This window comes from Pteronotus mesoamericanus, unplaced genomic scaffold (genome assembly GCF_021234165.1).
Source record: "Pteronotus mesoamericanus isolate MK-2021 breed Mesoamerican mustached bat unplaced genomic scaffold, CSHL_Meso_final contig_56, whole genome shotgun sequence".
NCBI classification, from domain to species: Eukaryota; Metazoa; Chordata; class Mammalia; order Chiroptera; family Mormoopidae; genus Pteronotus; species Pteronotus mesoamericanus.
Window position 1 is genome coordinate 6,715,227 of NW_026555201.1, and position 14,518 is coordinate 6,729,744.

The 14,518-nt window shown below is 42.8% G+C and overlaps 1 protein-coding gene across 2 annotated transcripts in view; it reads right to left on the reverse strand.

The window, feature by feature from the left end:
- Positions 1-14,518, reverse strand: part of GNS (glucosamine (N-acetyl)-6-sulfatase) — a 41,262-nt gene that overhangs the window by 4,824 nt on the left and 21,920 nt on the right. For both annotated transcript variants that reach the window (XM_054580050.1, XM_054580051.1), the window contains exons 10-13: positions 6,099-6,200; positions 2,964-3,071; positions 1,822-1,932; positions 279-439 (exon numbers count right to left, since the gene is read on the reverse strand). In XM_054580050.1, coding sequence (XP_054436025.1) covers positions 279-439; positions 1,822-1,932; positions 2,964-3,071; positions 6,099-6,200 — 482 coding nt within the window. The remainder of the gene's footprint in view (positions 1-278; positions 440-1,821; positions 1,933-2,963; positions 3,072-6,098; positions 6,201-14,518) is intronic.

Sequence of the window (14,518 nt, forward strand, 5' to 3'; positions counted from 1 at the left end):
CGGTACCTTTGCAAGAACCACAGCCAGCAGGGGAGGCAGGAGAGCCCCAGTGGTGAGGAGTGGGGCTACGCCTGTGCCTAAAGCACCGATCGGCACTGGAAAGCAAGTTTCAAACAGTTCATTTTCCTAGCACCACAGGCTGATGCATAAGACAGAGTATTCCCAGTCCAAAGCAGAAGAATGGGAAACACGGCACAGCTCAAAGCAAAAAGGACCCGCCAGGCTCCCCTTGCTATCAAGAACACTTGGCAAAGTGATTAAAGAAAATGGAACCTTACCCGGGGTCAAAAACCCCTGGAGTGCGACACGTTGGTCCGGAACAGGACTGCAACATCATTAGCCGATAGTTCATCTTTCCTAAAAGCTCTGGGTCTATACTTTTAGCAATGTTAGTGATTTGGTGCGGATCTGCAGTCAGGTTATAGACTTCTACAAACACCTACGGAAAGGATGGAGGAAAGAAAAGAGCAAGGGGTTACATTTAAAGAAATACTCATGCGAACTATTTCTAAATGGGGAGGGAAGAGGTAGACAACACCCAAGACCCAGGAGAATATCATCTGGTCTCAAGATCCTCAAAGGAAAATTTAAAAAGATCCTCAAAGAGCCCAGGGGTATACATGAGACAAGGGAGCATCTGTTCTGGGGGTTAAATTGCTTCAGTCTATGGCCCACATGTTAGAAAGGGGCCTGTTTCAGGCAAAGGCAGGAGGGGGCAGTGAGGGTCAGGTATTACTTTCTATAATTAAGGCGGACAACAGAAGGCAAAACCCTCAAATGTCAAGGTCTCAGAAACTAGACTTAGTAATGAAGTTACTGAGTGGGAGTTGACATTTGGAGGTTTATTTTTTGCCTTAGAATTGTGAAGACAGGAAAGTACTCAGACCTGTGTTATAAAAATGTTAGGTTTCTCTATTTTAAAAAGCAGTTTTGGACACACTGCTGAAGGATACAATACTATTATTTCTAGCATTAGACATATCTAATATCACTATTTCCTGCCAACTTGTACGCATTTTGTTCTCCAAATTCGAGTCGAGTGACAGACTAGGAAGATGGAAGGTAAATTCTGCCACTAATGGCTTCAAGGGGCTGCCCCTGGACTATCACTTATGAAGTAGTTGCCGCACTGATAAAGACCATGGGAGAAGGGGAACAGGAATTGAGTTTGAGGGGAGCGCTCTTGCCAGTCATCTAAAGTGTTTACAAGTACAAGCAAATGGTGAGTGAGTCAGCTTCTGAGACACATGATCATGATGAGCACTGGCTCCATATGGCAAAATGTGGGCTAGCAGATGGGGCAGGTTAGCACCTGCTGAGAACAGTATGAAACCCCAAGGGCCTGGAGTCCACATGCTCCTTCAGATAACCCACCCTGATCTGGGCTGGCTAAAAGCCACTTTCTTCTGAGGATGGAGCTCCTGGTCCTACCTCTGACTCCCACTGAGCAGCACTGGATTATGCTGTGGTGGGGACAGAAGTTTCTGAGAAAGCTGAGGGTGTCTGACCCTCAGCCCAAACTAGCAGGGAAGCACACAGACCAGACACACAGCATTCTGAAAAAGTGACCTGCACATTTAACGTACATGTTTGGGGGGTGGTGGGAGTGGAGAAATCCTCATCCGGAAAGGTCATGGAGAGGCAAAGAATGGCCTTGGGGAGCCCTATTCTCTTAGCTGAAGGAAACCTAAATGGAAATACACATAAGAAACCTCTTCCCTAGAGAGCACCTTTGGACCTGCTCTTGTGCCACTGAGGCCAGCCAGCAAAGCGCTGGCAACAGACACAGGGGCGGGGTGATAAGGCGGCAGGGCATCTCACCTCCTGGTCATCAAACTCGCAATACTGTAAGTCCCACAGTGCTGCCATGGTCCTCACACAGGCATAGGTGTTGTTATAAGCATCTTCACACACACAGTCTGGGAAACATTGCTGTAGGGATATTTCAAAAATTAAATGAAAATAGTTCTATCGTAGCAACCACTAACTGCCTACAGGGGCCACCAAACTGGCTCAAACCAGACATACAATTGGATAGAAATTAGGAAACCTTCCTCAGAGAAATGAATCAAAAATAGATGTGAGGCTTTGCTCCTTGTTGACATGATGACTAACTTGACTAAGTCATGTGGTTGTGGTGGTTCTGTTGCCATCCCTGTCTGCTAATCTCCTGACAAGGATTAGCTGTAACAGGCTCCTGTAAAATGTCTGGTTGGTAAGGAGAAGAATCAATACTGAAATTAGTCACTTACTTCTAAGGTATATTAGGAAGTGCTATCCTAAAGGGTTGGAAAAAAAATGGTAAAATGAGCTTTGTAAAATCATCTGCAGGTAAGTTATTATGAAGGTTCTTATCACCCAACAGGACTTAGAATTCTAACTTATTTCTTTAAGTCTTCCATACCAACTTCTGGTTAGTTCTTAACTGTATCATAACACCATGGTGTTAGAGGAGAGTCAATTCCAAATGGAAGCCTATTTTCCATTCTCCAAAGCGAAGCCAACATCTCTGTAACCACCTTCATGACCAGCCTGGCTGCCTCCAATGCAAGACACTTGTGAAGGCACGGTTACAGGGGTGAGCCCCATCTCTCTGCTGGATGTCACTGATGACACCCCTAATAAAAACTGGTCCTGCTACCAGGAAGGGTTGGAAAACAGGATGGGGTATTGATTAATAAGGTAAGAATATGGGCAGATATGTTACCAAAATTGGAAGAATTCTAGTGCACATTCTGACAATATGTCAGCAGCATCACTTTTGGGATTTTTTGTTTTTTTCACTTTCAGGGTTATTAAATTTACCTTTGTGCATCTACTAATCTTCCACAGTCAAGTGATAAAATCAAATGAGAGAGAAGTGGGACTCAGATTAAGGGTTCCAGTCCTTGATACACCGAAACTAATGCCTCGCTGTGCTCTCAGTGAGAAAGCTGCCCAAGCCAACACCAACTGTTACTCACGGACACTCCAGGACTCAAGGAAGGACATGTTGGGTCAGTGACATTACGACCTTCTCCTTGATATTCCACCAGGACATCAGATCGCCAAGTCACATTACTGGCACCTCTCTAGAAAGAACAAGAGTAGCTCCTGTGAGGCATTTAGGCTGTGAAAAGGATCACAAAGTTATTATTCTACTGCGAAAGGGGACTGGGCAGTCAACAATGATTGGCCTGTTCGTTCAGTAACTAAAGGCAATGACTAAAACTGATGTGTATGAAGACTCCTGAACAGCGGGTTTGGTATTTATACAACCCTTGCAAGTGATGGTCAATTGCTTTGAGCATTTTATAGTTACTTCCCAAGATTACTTGTGAGGCAGGTCAGGAATGGAAACCAACAAAGCAGCTAAGCAAGAATCAGTCACATGTAAGGTTCTGGAAGTCCAGATCAGAATAAACAATCCTGTCTATAAACTCTATGTAAGCATTATAGCTTAATACACACAAGGACAAGAACTTACAAACATTAAACAGGGCTGTGCTAATTAAGGACTACAATATGTTCAAAGTACTTCTTGATGGTCAGAATGAAGATACCATACATACAGGAACCTGTGGGGAGGGGGAGAATTCCCCCCACACCCCTTCAGTTCTTACAGCTGGACTTGTAAATATAAAATAGTAAAACTGACACAAGACTAAGTTAATAAGACAAAAACCAACTTAATATGTGTGCACGGGAGAATCACAAATATCATACTCACGTCATAAAATGAGGCCCAAAAGACATGACTGAACTAGGCACCCTTTTATACTTTTTAGACAAAAAAAATCCCAATAAATTTATGAGAAACTGACCGGATACAGTGCTCATTAGAAAGGATTCTAAGCAAGGTTTGAGTGTTCTTAGTGAGAAATCTAAGACAGTTTGGGTAGTACATTAGTAAAGGCGGTACAGGGCTTTTGCCTGGATTCTCTAGCGGTAAGGCTGTCTCTCAGCCCTTGGGAGCAGGGAGGGCAGCTGTCACATGGTATCACATGGGAGATTCACCTCCTGCTCTTGGGACAGAGCGCTCAGGGTTTTCTTCTTGCATGGGCAGATTCTCAAGTAGCTTTAATTCAAAATAATATGCCATTGTGGAGTATCTTGGGGTGCCCTGCCCCGGGCCCTAAAGAGTATAAAGTATAAGACCTAGATGGAGAAAGTTAAAGGAAGTAAATTTCCCTTTAACTCATCTATTGATTCAATGCAATTCCAACTAAACATGATTTTTTAGGCAACCTGAAAAGCCATTTTTAAAGTTTATATGGAAGCAAGATAGCTAGAATCCCTATAAGAACAGTGAGAGAGGTGCACCCATACAAAGACTTAGTTATAACTTGTTATAGCTTTATAACAAGATAAAATGACACTGGTACAGAGAGAGACAGATCTTTGGAACAGAAAAGACAATTGAACGTTTGTAGAAAAAAACTGAAGTTGGATCCCTGACTCATACAAGAAAATCAATTCTAGATATAATGAGGACTTGAAGGTAAGCACAGAATTTTTAGAAGAAAATCTAAGAAAACTGTTTTTTAACCTCAAGGTTCAGAAGCATTTTTATAAACAAGACACAGAAGACACTAACCATAAAAGAGATAATTTATACATTCACCTCCTGTGATGTCGTATGTTAATATAAGGAAAAGACAAGTTACTGACAGGGAGAATATTATGGGACTTTTCAAAGAGAAGAAACACAAAAGGCATAAATGAAGAATGATTCACTGATCAAAAAGAATATATACAGCCCTGGCTGGTGTGGCTTAGTGGACTGAGTGCCAGACTGTAAACTGAAAGGCTGCCGGTTCGATTCCCAGTCCGGGCATGTGCCTGGGTCAAGGGGCCAGGACCCCAGTTGAGGGCATGTGAGAGGCAACTGATTGATGTTTCACTCCCTCACTTTCTCTCTCCCTTCCCCTCTCTCTAAAAATAAATAAAATCTTTTAAAAAATTAAAAATACATTTTTAATGAAGAGAAGATGCTGTTTTGAAACCTCCTTTTCTCCCTATAGTATGTAGTAGGCATCCTTCTGAGTCAATGTATACAGATTTGTATCGTTTAGTGTTGGCTTAATGGTACAACAATTTAACCAATTCCCTACTAGATATTTAGGTTTTCTGTTTTCTTCTGTTAACACTTCATGTACAATTTTTATAGTTAGCTCTGTATGGTGCCAGGTACATAGTAGGTACTCTTGAATGAACTGTTTTCTTAGAATAAATTCCCAGATGCAACTGCTTGATGTATGTGTTCAGAAGTGGCATGTCTTGATAAATTAGCCTCTTGATAGCTTATACTGAATACATTTTTATGAACAGAGTCTGAGTAGTTTCCATTTCTCAGACTTCTGCAAATAGTGGGTATCTTTGCCAGTTCTGCAGGCAATAAAGGCCTCCTTTAGTGAAGCATTTCTTTGATCAGCATTGATGCAATCTTTTTGCATTTACTTTGGCCATTTCTAATTCCTCTGTGAGTTGATTAGTTACTTCTTTTGCCAATTTTTCTACTGGGATATTGATATTTGCTTTCTAAAAACTCATCTATTAGGACTTACTACCTTTTTTCTCATATGTAGCAAATATTTTCCCAGTTTGTCACTGTCTTAAATTTTTTTTTTAAGAATCTAAGCAATTTTATTCTAGAACATATACTCTTAGCTATTATACACACTGCCTCCAAGAATAAAGAATGTTTTCTGTGGCACCACCTTCTAGGTTCCTATAAAAATGGTGATGAAGCCTCGTAGTTGTGAAACAGTAGTTCCTCTTCCCCAAACGAAAGGAAATTTGCTGTTGGCCAGACTCTTCACTCTCCCACCATCCGGTGTGCTTATTTCTCATGGGCCCAGGTCCTGCTCCTTCTTAAATTTTTTTATAATAATTTGGGGGTGGAGCAAGATGGGAAGTAGGGAGGATATAGACTGTTCATATATGGGCCAATCATTCTTTTTTAAAGAAAATTCCTTCCTACCACAGAGAGGAGAAAAATTCTATTCTCTCAATCCCAAATTTAATAGCATTGAGATTTAAGTTTTAAAGTCTAAATTTATACAACCTGGAATTTATTTCAGTCTTGGCTCAGACCTGATTGAGGGTTTTATACTCACCAAGATGGGCAATAAAGACATCCCATCCATCTGTGTCTTATTCAGGCTATATCCAGCAATGTCCAAAATAGTAGGACCCAAGTCAATGTTGGCAACGAGCATCTATGAGAATGAGAAAAAAAAAACAAGTTTTCCTTTTCTATCTATACTCTTTTCCCCAACTCACCCATGAGACAAAACAGCATTTACTATTATCTTTTGTACAGCCCATACTTACTTAGGTCTTACTGATTCATGTATTCAAATAGAACTATAGTAATTTAAAAAAACAAAACAAAGGCTTAAAAGGCTTGTAATATATGCCTCTGTGAAGTTATATATTTATTCCACCCATACTATTATTGATCAAAACATTTTTAAAAAGTCTTTTGGGATTTCCTAGAGACTGTTATGAATCATGAGAAAAATGTTGGTCTATTTTATACAAAGTGTTTTCCAACTTGATTATTCTTACTAGTTTACTAAATTTAACTTCAAATGAACTCCTCACAATTTTGAAAGCCTCAAAGGTTGAATGATTACCACTGAGGAGGAGATTAGCCCTTTTTATAGCTTTCCAAAGTGACAGCAATGCCAAAAAATGTTTGCAATAGGCTTTGAAGACTGCAGAAAACTTACTCCAACAGTACATTAGTAAGTTTCCTTACAGAGCACAAAACTAAGATTCTTTAAACAAACATTCCAGACATTAAAGATCCTGTCCTGAATTTATACCTTTCCTTATTTCCTCGGTTTATTAGATAATTTTCGTTCTGTATACAATGCTTTTTCAGGACCTAAACCAACACAATCCAATAGAAACATAACAGGACCATATACGTAATTTAAAATTATATAGCAACCACACTTAGGTAAAAAAGAAAAAAGGTGAAATTCATTGTATGTATTTAACCCAATATATAAAATATATTACTATTTCAACATGGTAAGCAGTGCAAAAAATTAGTAAGATCTGACATTTTTATCTCTGAACCACGTCTGTGATATCTGATATTTTAAAATTATAACACATCTCAATTTGGACTATCTCATATGGTCTATTTTTGGCTCAACAGGCAATGTGGGCTGGTAGCTACGATAGCGGACAGTGCAGGCCTGGATGGAACCTAAGCATACACGCAGAAATCACTCTGGGCACAGGTTAGGAAAAGCTTTAGAGTGTTGGAAATAATCCACTAGGGAAACAAGGGAGACTAATGTTTTCTGAGCACCTATTCTGTGCCAGTACTTGGTGTTCACCCTCATTTAACCCTCACCACAATCCTATGATGCAGTATTTTTCCCTTTTTATAGGTGAGGAAATGAAAGAGAAGTAACTGAAACAAGGTCAACAGCTAGTCACTGGAAATGCTATCATTTACTCAAAGGAAGTAAGAGTCTTCAAAATCACTGAGAAAACTTACATCATCTGAGAGGAGGCCAAACAGGGTTTAAAAAAACAACAACAAAAAACTTCTACTAACCATGGTACTTTCAATTTAAGAACAAAACCAAATGTACAGACACGAAAGGCAAGAAAACAACTTCAGATCATTGTTCATCAGGGGCCAGGCTCCCTGGCAGCTAGGAGGCAGAGTAATATGCATACCCTGGCTCTGAACCAATTACTGTAACTCTGGAGCTGTCAGATATGACCACTAAGTGGCAGGCAGCTCAAGAGAAAAGCAATCCATATGTTACTGAGAAAAAAAAACAAAACAAAAAAACAATAAAAACCCCCACAACAATGTCTCTAGGGATTATATGAGACCTGGGTTAGAGACATCTTGCCTAGTTCCAAGTCCCCAAGGCAGACTGGGCAGCTTGGAATATGGTCAACATGACTGTGAAAGAGATCATGTCAGGAAAGGAGAGACAAGCAGACATGACCTCCAGGATCAGATCAAGGCAACAAGACTCTGACTTGGGACTAAGAGATCTTCAGTGATGTTCAGAATATGAATGAAGCGAAGTCAAGTCCACAGGTATTACTAACATGTCCAAGGTAGTTTTATAAGAAAAGAAAGGGGGGTAAACACCAAAATAGTAAAACCCACAGAGATATAAAATGACAACTGCCAGTATCACCAGGAATTCACCAGGAATTAAGAGCCAGCAGCTGTATGATGGGAGGCTCGAGATCTCTAACAGCGGTTTGCTCTACAGGGCCCAAAGGTTGGAAGTTCTAGTACAAATCAAATGGCACTGAGATTCGGCACAAGTACCATATACAGCATCCCAGGACTCTTCCTTCCCAGAGAGCCACAATGATCTTTTTCCTTCTAGGGTTTTATTTGACTAAGAAGTAGAGCCTCAAAATTAGCATACTACATCAGGACCTATACTATGGGTCCATCACTGCAATGACTTCTAGGAACTTCAGTGTTTTAAGTTCCTAAAATGGTACAGGTGCTCCTCAACTTACAATGGGGTAATGTCCTGACAAAACACATCATAAACCTAAAATATGGTAAGTCAAAAATACATTTAATGTGCCTAACCTACTAAACAACATAGCTTAGCCTAGCCAGTTTCTATTGAAGGCATATTGCTTTTACACCATCATAAAGTCAAAAAATTGTAAGTCAGAACATTTTAAGTTGGGGACTACCTGTACTACTTTTATTACTGTGTATAAACTCAAAGATTCCCTTATGGACTGGAACCGAAAAAGCTTGCGCAAGACCAGAAGTAGATTATTTCATAAATCATAGCCTCCCAGTTTGGGAATGTTTTTGGTATTTAACTATATAGACATTGTGATCAAATAAAAGCTCCTAGGAAACTCTGAAATAAGGGGTATCACACTTTGAGACTGCTTAAATTTTAGCTCCAGGAGAATGACAGTGTTGCACAATCAATGAAGAGATTTAAGAGGGCCCTCAAGAGGATACAATGGGTTTCCTGATGATAAAGAATTCATGTAGAGTTACCAAAGCAAAGACTCAGAGCACGTCAGAGCGCACCCAAATCCCCTGAATGGCAAGCGCTGGCACTGCATAAGCATAGGCCTCCCCGAGTCTTGGGCCGTTTCACTGGATGTGCTCCTGAGCCCCAGCTTCTCTAACAAGGAATAAGCCCCTAGCTGCTAACTTAGCGCCCTCCCAGTTTCAGAGGGAAACTAATGCTGATTTTGTCCAAAGCGTTAAAGCCAGTATGTGGTCTTCCCGATTCCCAATTCAGTTCTGTATCTCCTGGGTCATACTGTGTTATGTCAGTTTTCCTACTAACCTCTTCCTGTCTTAAAATCTCTTTGAAGAAATTCTACCATCAAATCTAAAGCTGGGTTAACGTCTGGTAAGAGGACAAAACCTCAACAGCCTATCTTGGGCAACCAAACATCCCACCGTGCTCTCCCAAGAGCCAACACAAAGCTGAAACTAATGCTTAAATGTGTGCTGTTTTAGCCATCAAGCTGTTGACAGCCCAGCTCATTATGACCAACTCACAGCCCTGTGCCACTCACGCAGAACAGCTGACACTGAGACACTGCGCTGCCAACACACGATGAATCATCCACCGTCTCTGGCATTCTCTGTGCTAGATGAAAGCTAGGGCATTCCACACTTCTCAAACTACACCTGGCGGCACAGCAGGGTAAAAAAAAATCATGGATTTTGAGAACAGGCACAGTTCACTTTCTGTCCTGGTTCTGCCACTTACTACGTGACCTTGGTAATATCCATTCAATAAATATGGATGTCTCACAATATGTGTTAAGGGCTGGGTATTCTAAGTTAGGATTGTTCTTCTCTTCTAGGAACCCCTAGAATAAAAAAAATAAGCTCAGTAGGGTGTGGTAAGTGTGAGGCCAGCTGGGAACAGGGGAAGGGCACCTACCCTCTGTGGGGGGCAGGAGTCCAGTGACTTCCCAGAGGGGACCCCCAAAGGACAATTAATGTAGCCCAGTGAAAAGGACAGGAGAGGGGCCACTCCAGACCAAATGAACAGTCAGTCAGAGGCAGGCGAGGCGGTGAGAGACAGTTCACTTAAGAAGTGAGAGTAGTTCAGTACCACCTTCTGTCCCTTGAACAAATCAAGCTCATTCTCACATTTGTGCTTTCACATTTACTGCTCTGCTCAGAACACCCTCCCACAGGTCTCCACATGACTAAACCCTTCTCAACACCCATGTCTCTGCTCAAATGCTGCCATGGCTTTCAGCGACCACTGTAGCTCAAGTACCTGACACTCCCTGCCACAGGGAGTTGAGGACTGATCTCCCCCAACTACCTACTGCTCTGTATCCTGGCATCCTGTGCTAGCACAAGACACTTCAAAAATACTTGTTGCCTGCACTACAGTGTTATTGTTAAGTGTATGGACTCTGCAGCCAGGCTGACCAAATTCAAATACAGGGCTGATATATCTTAGCGACACGATCTTGGACAAACCACTTAACTTCTGTACCTCCGTTTTCTCACCTGTAAAATGGGGCTGATAGTACCTGTATCTCATAAGACTGTGAAGGTTAAATGAGTTGATACAGGTAATACATGTAGAATAGCACCTACTATACTAAGCACTCAATAAATGTTAGTTGTTATTGTTGAAATGGCTTCCTAGGAAGATTATTTAGAGAAGATCAAGTTTCTTATTTTATTTTTTAAAAGATTTTATTTATTTTCAGAGGAGGGAAAGGGAGAAAGAGAGGGAGAGAAACCTAAATGTGTGGTTGCCTCTCCTGTGCACCCTACTGGGGACGTGGCCTGCCACCCAGGCATGTGCCCTGACTGGGAACTGAACCGGTGACCCTTAGGTTTGCAGGCCGGCGCTCAATCCACTGAGCCACACCGGCCAGGGCAAGTTTCTAACTTTAACATTTAGATGGTTCTGTTAACTTGAAGGAAAAGGACCAGTTTGTTTCCTGTGCAGCTGGCTGACACTGCACTGCTCTCACTCAGCCCCCGTCCCTGCACTGGTTAGAAGTGGCCCCTGCTGCTTGGACATGCGCACAGCTGCCAACGTTTTCCGCAATCAGGTCTCAGCACCAAAATCAATAAAAAGCTTTTAAGATTTAATGATCTTCCAAACTTGCCTATCTCCTTTGTAAGAAGAGGCCCGTTTAGTGGGTACTGAATTTGTAATAGAAAGTGACTAGCTTTAGGAATACAGAGCTTAAGAGAAAAAGAAAACTCGAAGGCAATTATGAAAGCCATTTTACCTGAGGGAATTTTAACAGAATTCCATCAAGAGCATTATAATAGGAAATAAGTAAATGGCAGACATTTAAATAAAGTAAACATTAAACCCCAAAATTAAACTAAAGTATGCCCAGAAAGAAAGCCTGGTCCATTTTCCAATTTTAGCTTACATAATGCATTTGCTCCTTTTCTTTTGTTCCACAGAAGACTGAAATTGTGAATGAGGAAAGAGGGAAGACATAACTTGGGTCAATTTTTATCTCCCGAGCATTAGATCAATGTGTTTTGGATCAAGGTGCCCATGATCTCTAGAAACAAAGTGCCTTAGCGATAGGTACCAAGTTTGGAAAAAGACGCCAAAACCAAATGGAAATAACAACAAAAGAATCTGGTACATCATGACAGTTCTAGGAGGGAGAAGTGGTAGAGCTGCAAAGCATTAGTAAGGAAGAATCCCAGAGAGAGAGGAATTAAATTCTCAGAAGACATGTTTTCCACAGCCTTACACTCAAAGTGAGGTCCGACCCGCAGCAGACCTCACCTTGGAGCACGTCAGAAATGCAGAGTCAGAACCTCATTTTGACAAGGCCCTCAGGAGATCTGTGCGAACAATAAAGACTGAGGAGCTCTGCTCTGCAGGGCAGTGGGCCCCAAACCAATTGCCTCTGAGAATCATCTGTGAACTACAGAAAAAAAACAAAGGATGGGTCCACATTCCAGCCAAAGTGAGTCAATCAGAACGTTTCTAGATGTTGAGCCTTTCACAACTTCAGAGGGTAAATATGATGAGCACCCAGGTACAGAGTCACTGCTTCAACATAAAGATCTAGTCTCAAGAGAAACAAAAAGAGGCAGAGTCAAGATGGAGAAGTAGGTAAATCCCAAACTCACCTCCTCCAGCTAACACATCGAAATTACAAATTATAGAACCACCATCACTGAGAACCACCTGAAGCCTAGCGGAACAGAAGTCCTATAACTAAGGATATAGAGAAGAAGGCACTGTGGGGACAGGTAGGAGGGGTGGAGACAGAGACCAGGCAGGTCCACACTCATGGTATGGTGATTAATAAATGAGACAAGTATCTTGGATGAGAAGATCCCGCCGGAGCAGTGAGGAGTCCACACCCCATACCTGGCTCCCCAGCCTGGGGCACCTGTGCCAGGAAGAGGAGTCCCATAACATTTCGCTTTGAAAACCAAAGGGAATTAAGTACAATAGAGATAAAATGCTGTGGGAGATCAAGATGCTTGTCTCCAAGAGCTCACACACAAACTCACCTGCTCTAAGCTCCAGGACAGAGTCAGCAGTTCAAGAAGCACTTGGGTTATACGAGGAGGAATGAAACCAACTAACTTTAGGGCAAGGGCTGGAGGAGCAGGGGTGCGGCAAATCTCTCAGCGAACAGAAGGGTCGATAGGTGCCACTGTTCCTTTGTTCAGCTCCCCTCCCATCTAGCTGGCCCTACTGCTCTGCTAACTTCGCTAACAGCACTTGCCCTGCCCTGAGCATCTCCTTGAGACGCTGCCTCACCTGACCCACTCGGCTGGCCAAAGCCTCTTCCAGAAGCTCCGTGCCCCTCCCCCCCAACACAAGAAGCAGCAGTCTTGGTGACCAGCAGGGACTCTCCCAAAGACCCACAAACCCCATACAAGCGGTAACCAGCCTCACCTCACATCGTAGCTCCCACCAAGTAGCCCTAGGCTTGGCAAAAGTGACCACCGGTCTTGGCTTGCCACGTAGCTATAAACAGCAGCCCTAGACCTGGCACAAATGGTGGTTAGTGTTTTGCGGTGTAGCTCCAACCAAATGGCCCCAAGCCTGGCATGAGCGGCGCTGGTTTTAGCTAGCACAATGGCCTCCTCGAGTGCATGCAAGCCTGCCACAAGCGCCAACAGGCTGAAGATCACGAAGGGGCTCCTACAAGTGATCACAAGCCTGGCACAAGTGGCAGCTGGCCTCAGCCCACACTGCTGCCCCTCCTAAGAGGCTCCAGATCCATGCGAGCCACTGGATAGTGGATCTACAGCTCCACCCCAGTGGCTCTACAAGTGACACACCAGACAGGTGGCCTCGGCTGGACATGGGGCCATGCTAGAGTAACTCCCACTCCATGGTGTTAGCCTCTGCACAACCGCTTGCACACTGTAGTCACAGCTGGTGTGCTCATAGCCACTCACCCTGAAGGTTAGCCCTACCCACTGATGTGACAGCAGCAGCTGAGGCCCACATATATTAGGGGAGCACATACAACCCACACACGTTACCCCCAGAGCACCTGGCTCAGGTGACTAGGAGGACTGTGATATTGGGCTCTACATGACACCTACATAAGGCCATTCTTTCAAGACTGGGAGGCATATCAGATCTACCTAATACATATAACCAAACACAGAAAGTCAGTAAAATCGGGAGACAAAAAAGGATGTTCCAAATTAAAGGTGGCAAAATTCCACAGAAAGAACTAAACAAAACAGAGACAAACAATCTATCATATAAAGAGTTTGAAACAAGTTATAAAGATGCTTATCAAACTCAAGAATACAAGGAGTCAGTGAGAACTTGGATAAAGAGGTAGACAATATAAAAAAGAACCAATTACAACTAAAAATACAATAACTGAAATGAAAAATACACTAGAGGAAATCAACAACAGAGTAGGTGAAGCAGAACATCTTGTTTTTCTTTTTTGGAGTTTTGATCTGTTCTTTCATTTGGGCCAGGTTACTCTGTCTCATTTTGGGAGCCCCCCTGTATTTCTATGTATTAGGTAGAGCTTCTATGACTCTCTGTCTTGGTGGCAGAGCCTAATAGGGTAAGTAAGTATCCTATAGGGTCCAGTGGCACAGCCTCCCCTATCACCCACACTGAGTACTCAAGATGTCCCCTTTGTGTGGGCTGAGTGAGACCTCCTCCTGTAGTTGAGCCTTGATTGCTGTTGGCAGGTCAATGGGAGGGATTTACCCAGGCCAGTCAGCTGCAAGGACTGGCTGTGACTACTGACCATCAACATCCACCCTCTGGGCAGGGTGGTGGTACTCTGATGTGGTATGTAGCTGACCACAGGTACATAGGCTCTGGGGTTTCCCAGGTAGTTCAGGCCAAGATCAGCCCCCACTTGTGTTCTGCCTAGCATCATCCTGCATGAGTTATAAAGCAATCTGAGATGGCTGCTACTTGTGCTGGGCTTAGAGATTCCTAGGTGAAGCCAAGCTGTGAATCTAGGCTAGCTCCTGCTAATGCTGTGCCTGGGGCTCACTGAGGGCAGCTGGTGCTTGTTTGAGAGGATTTACGAA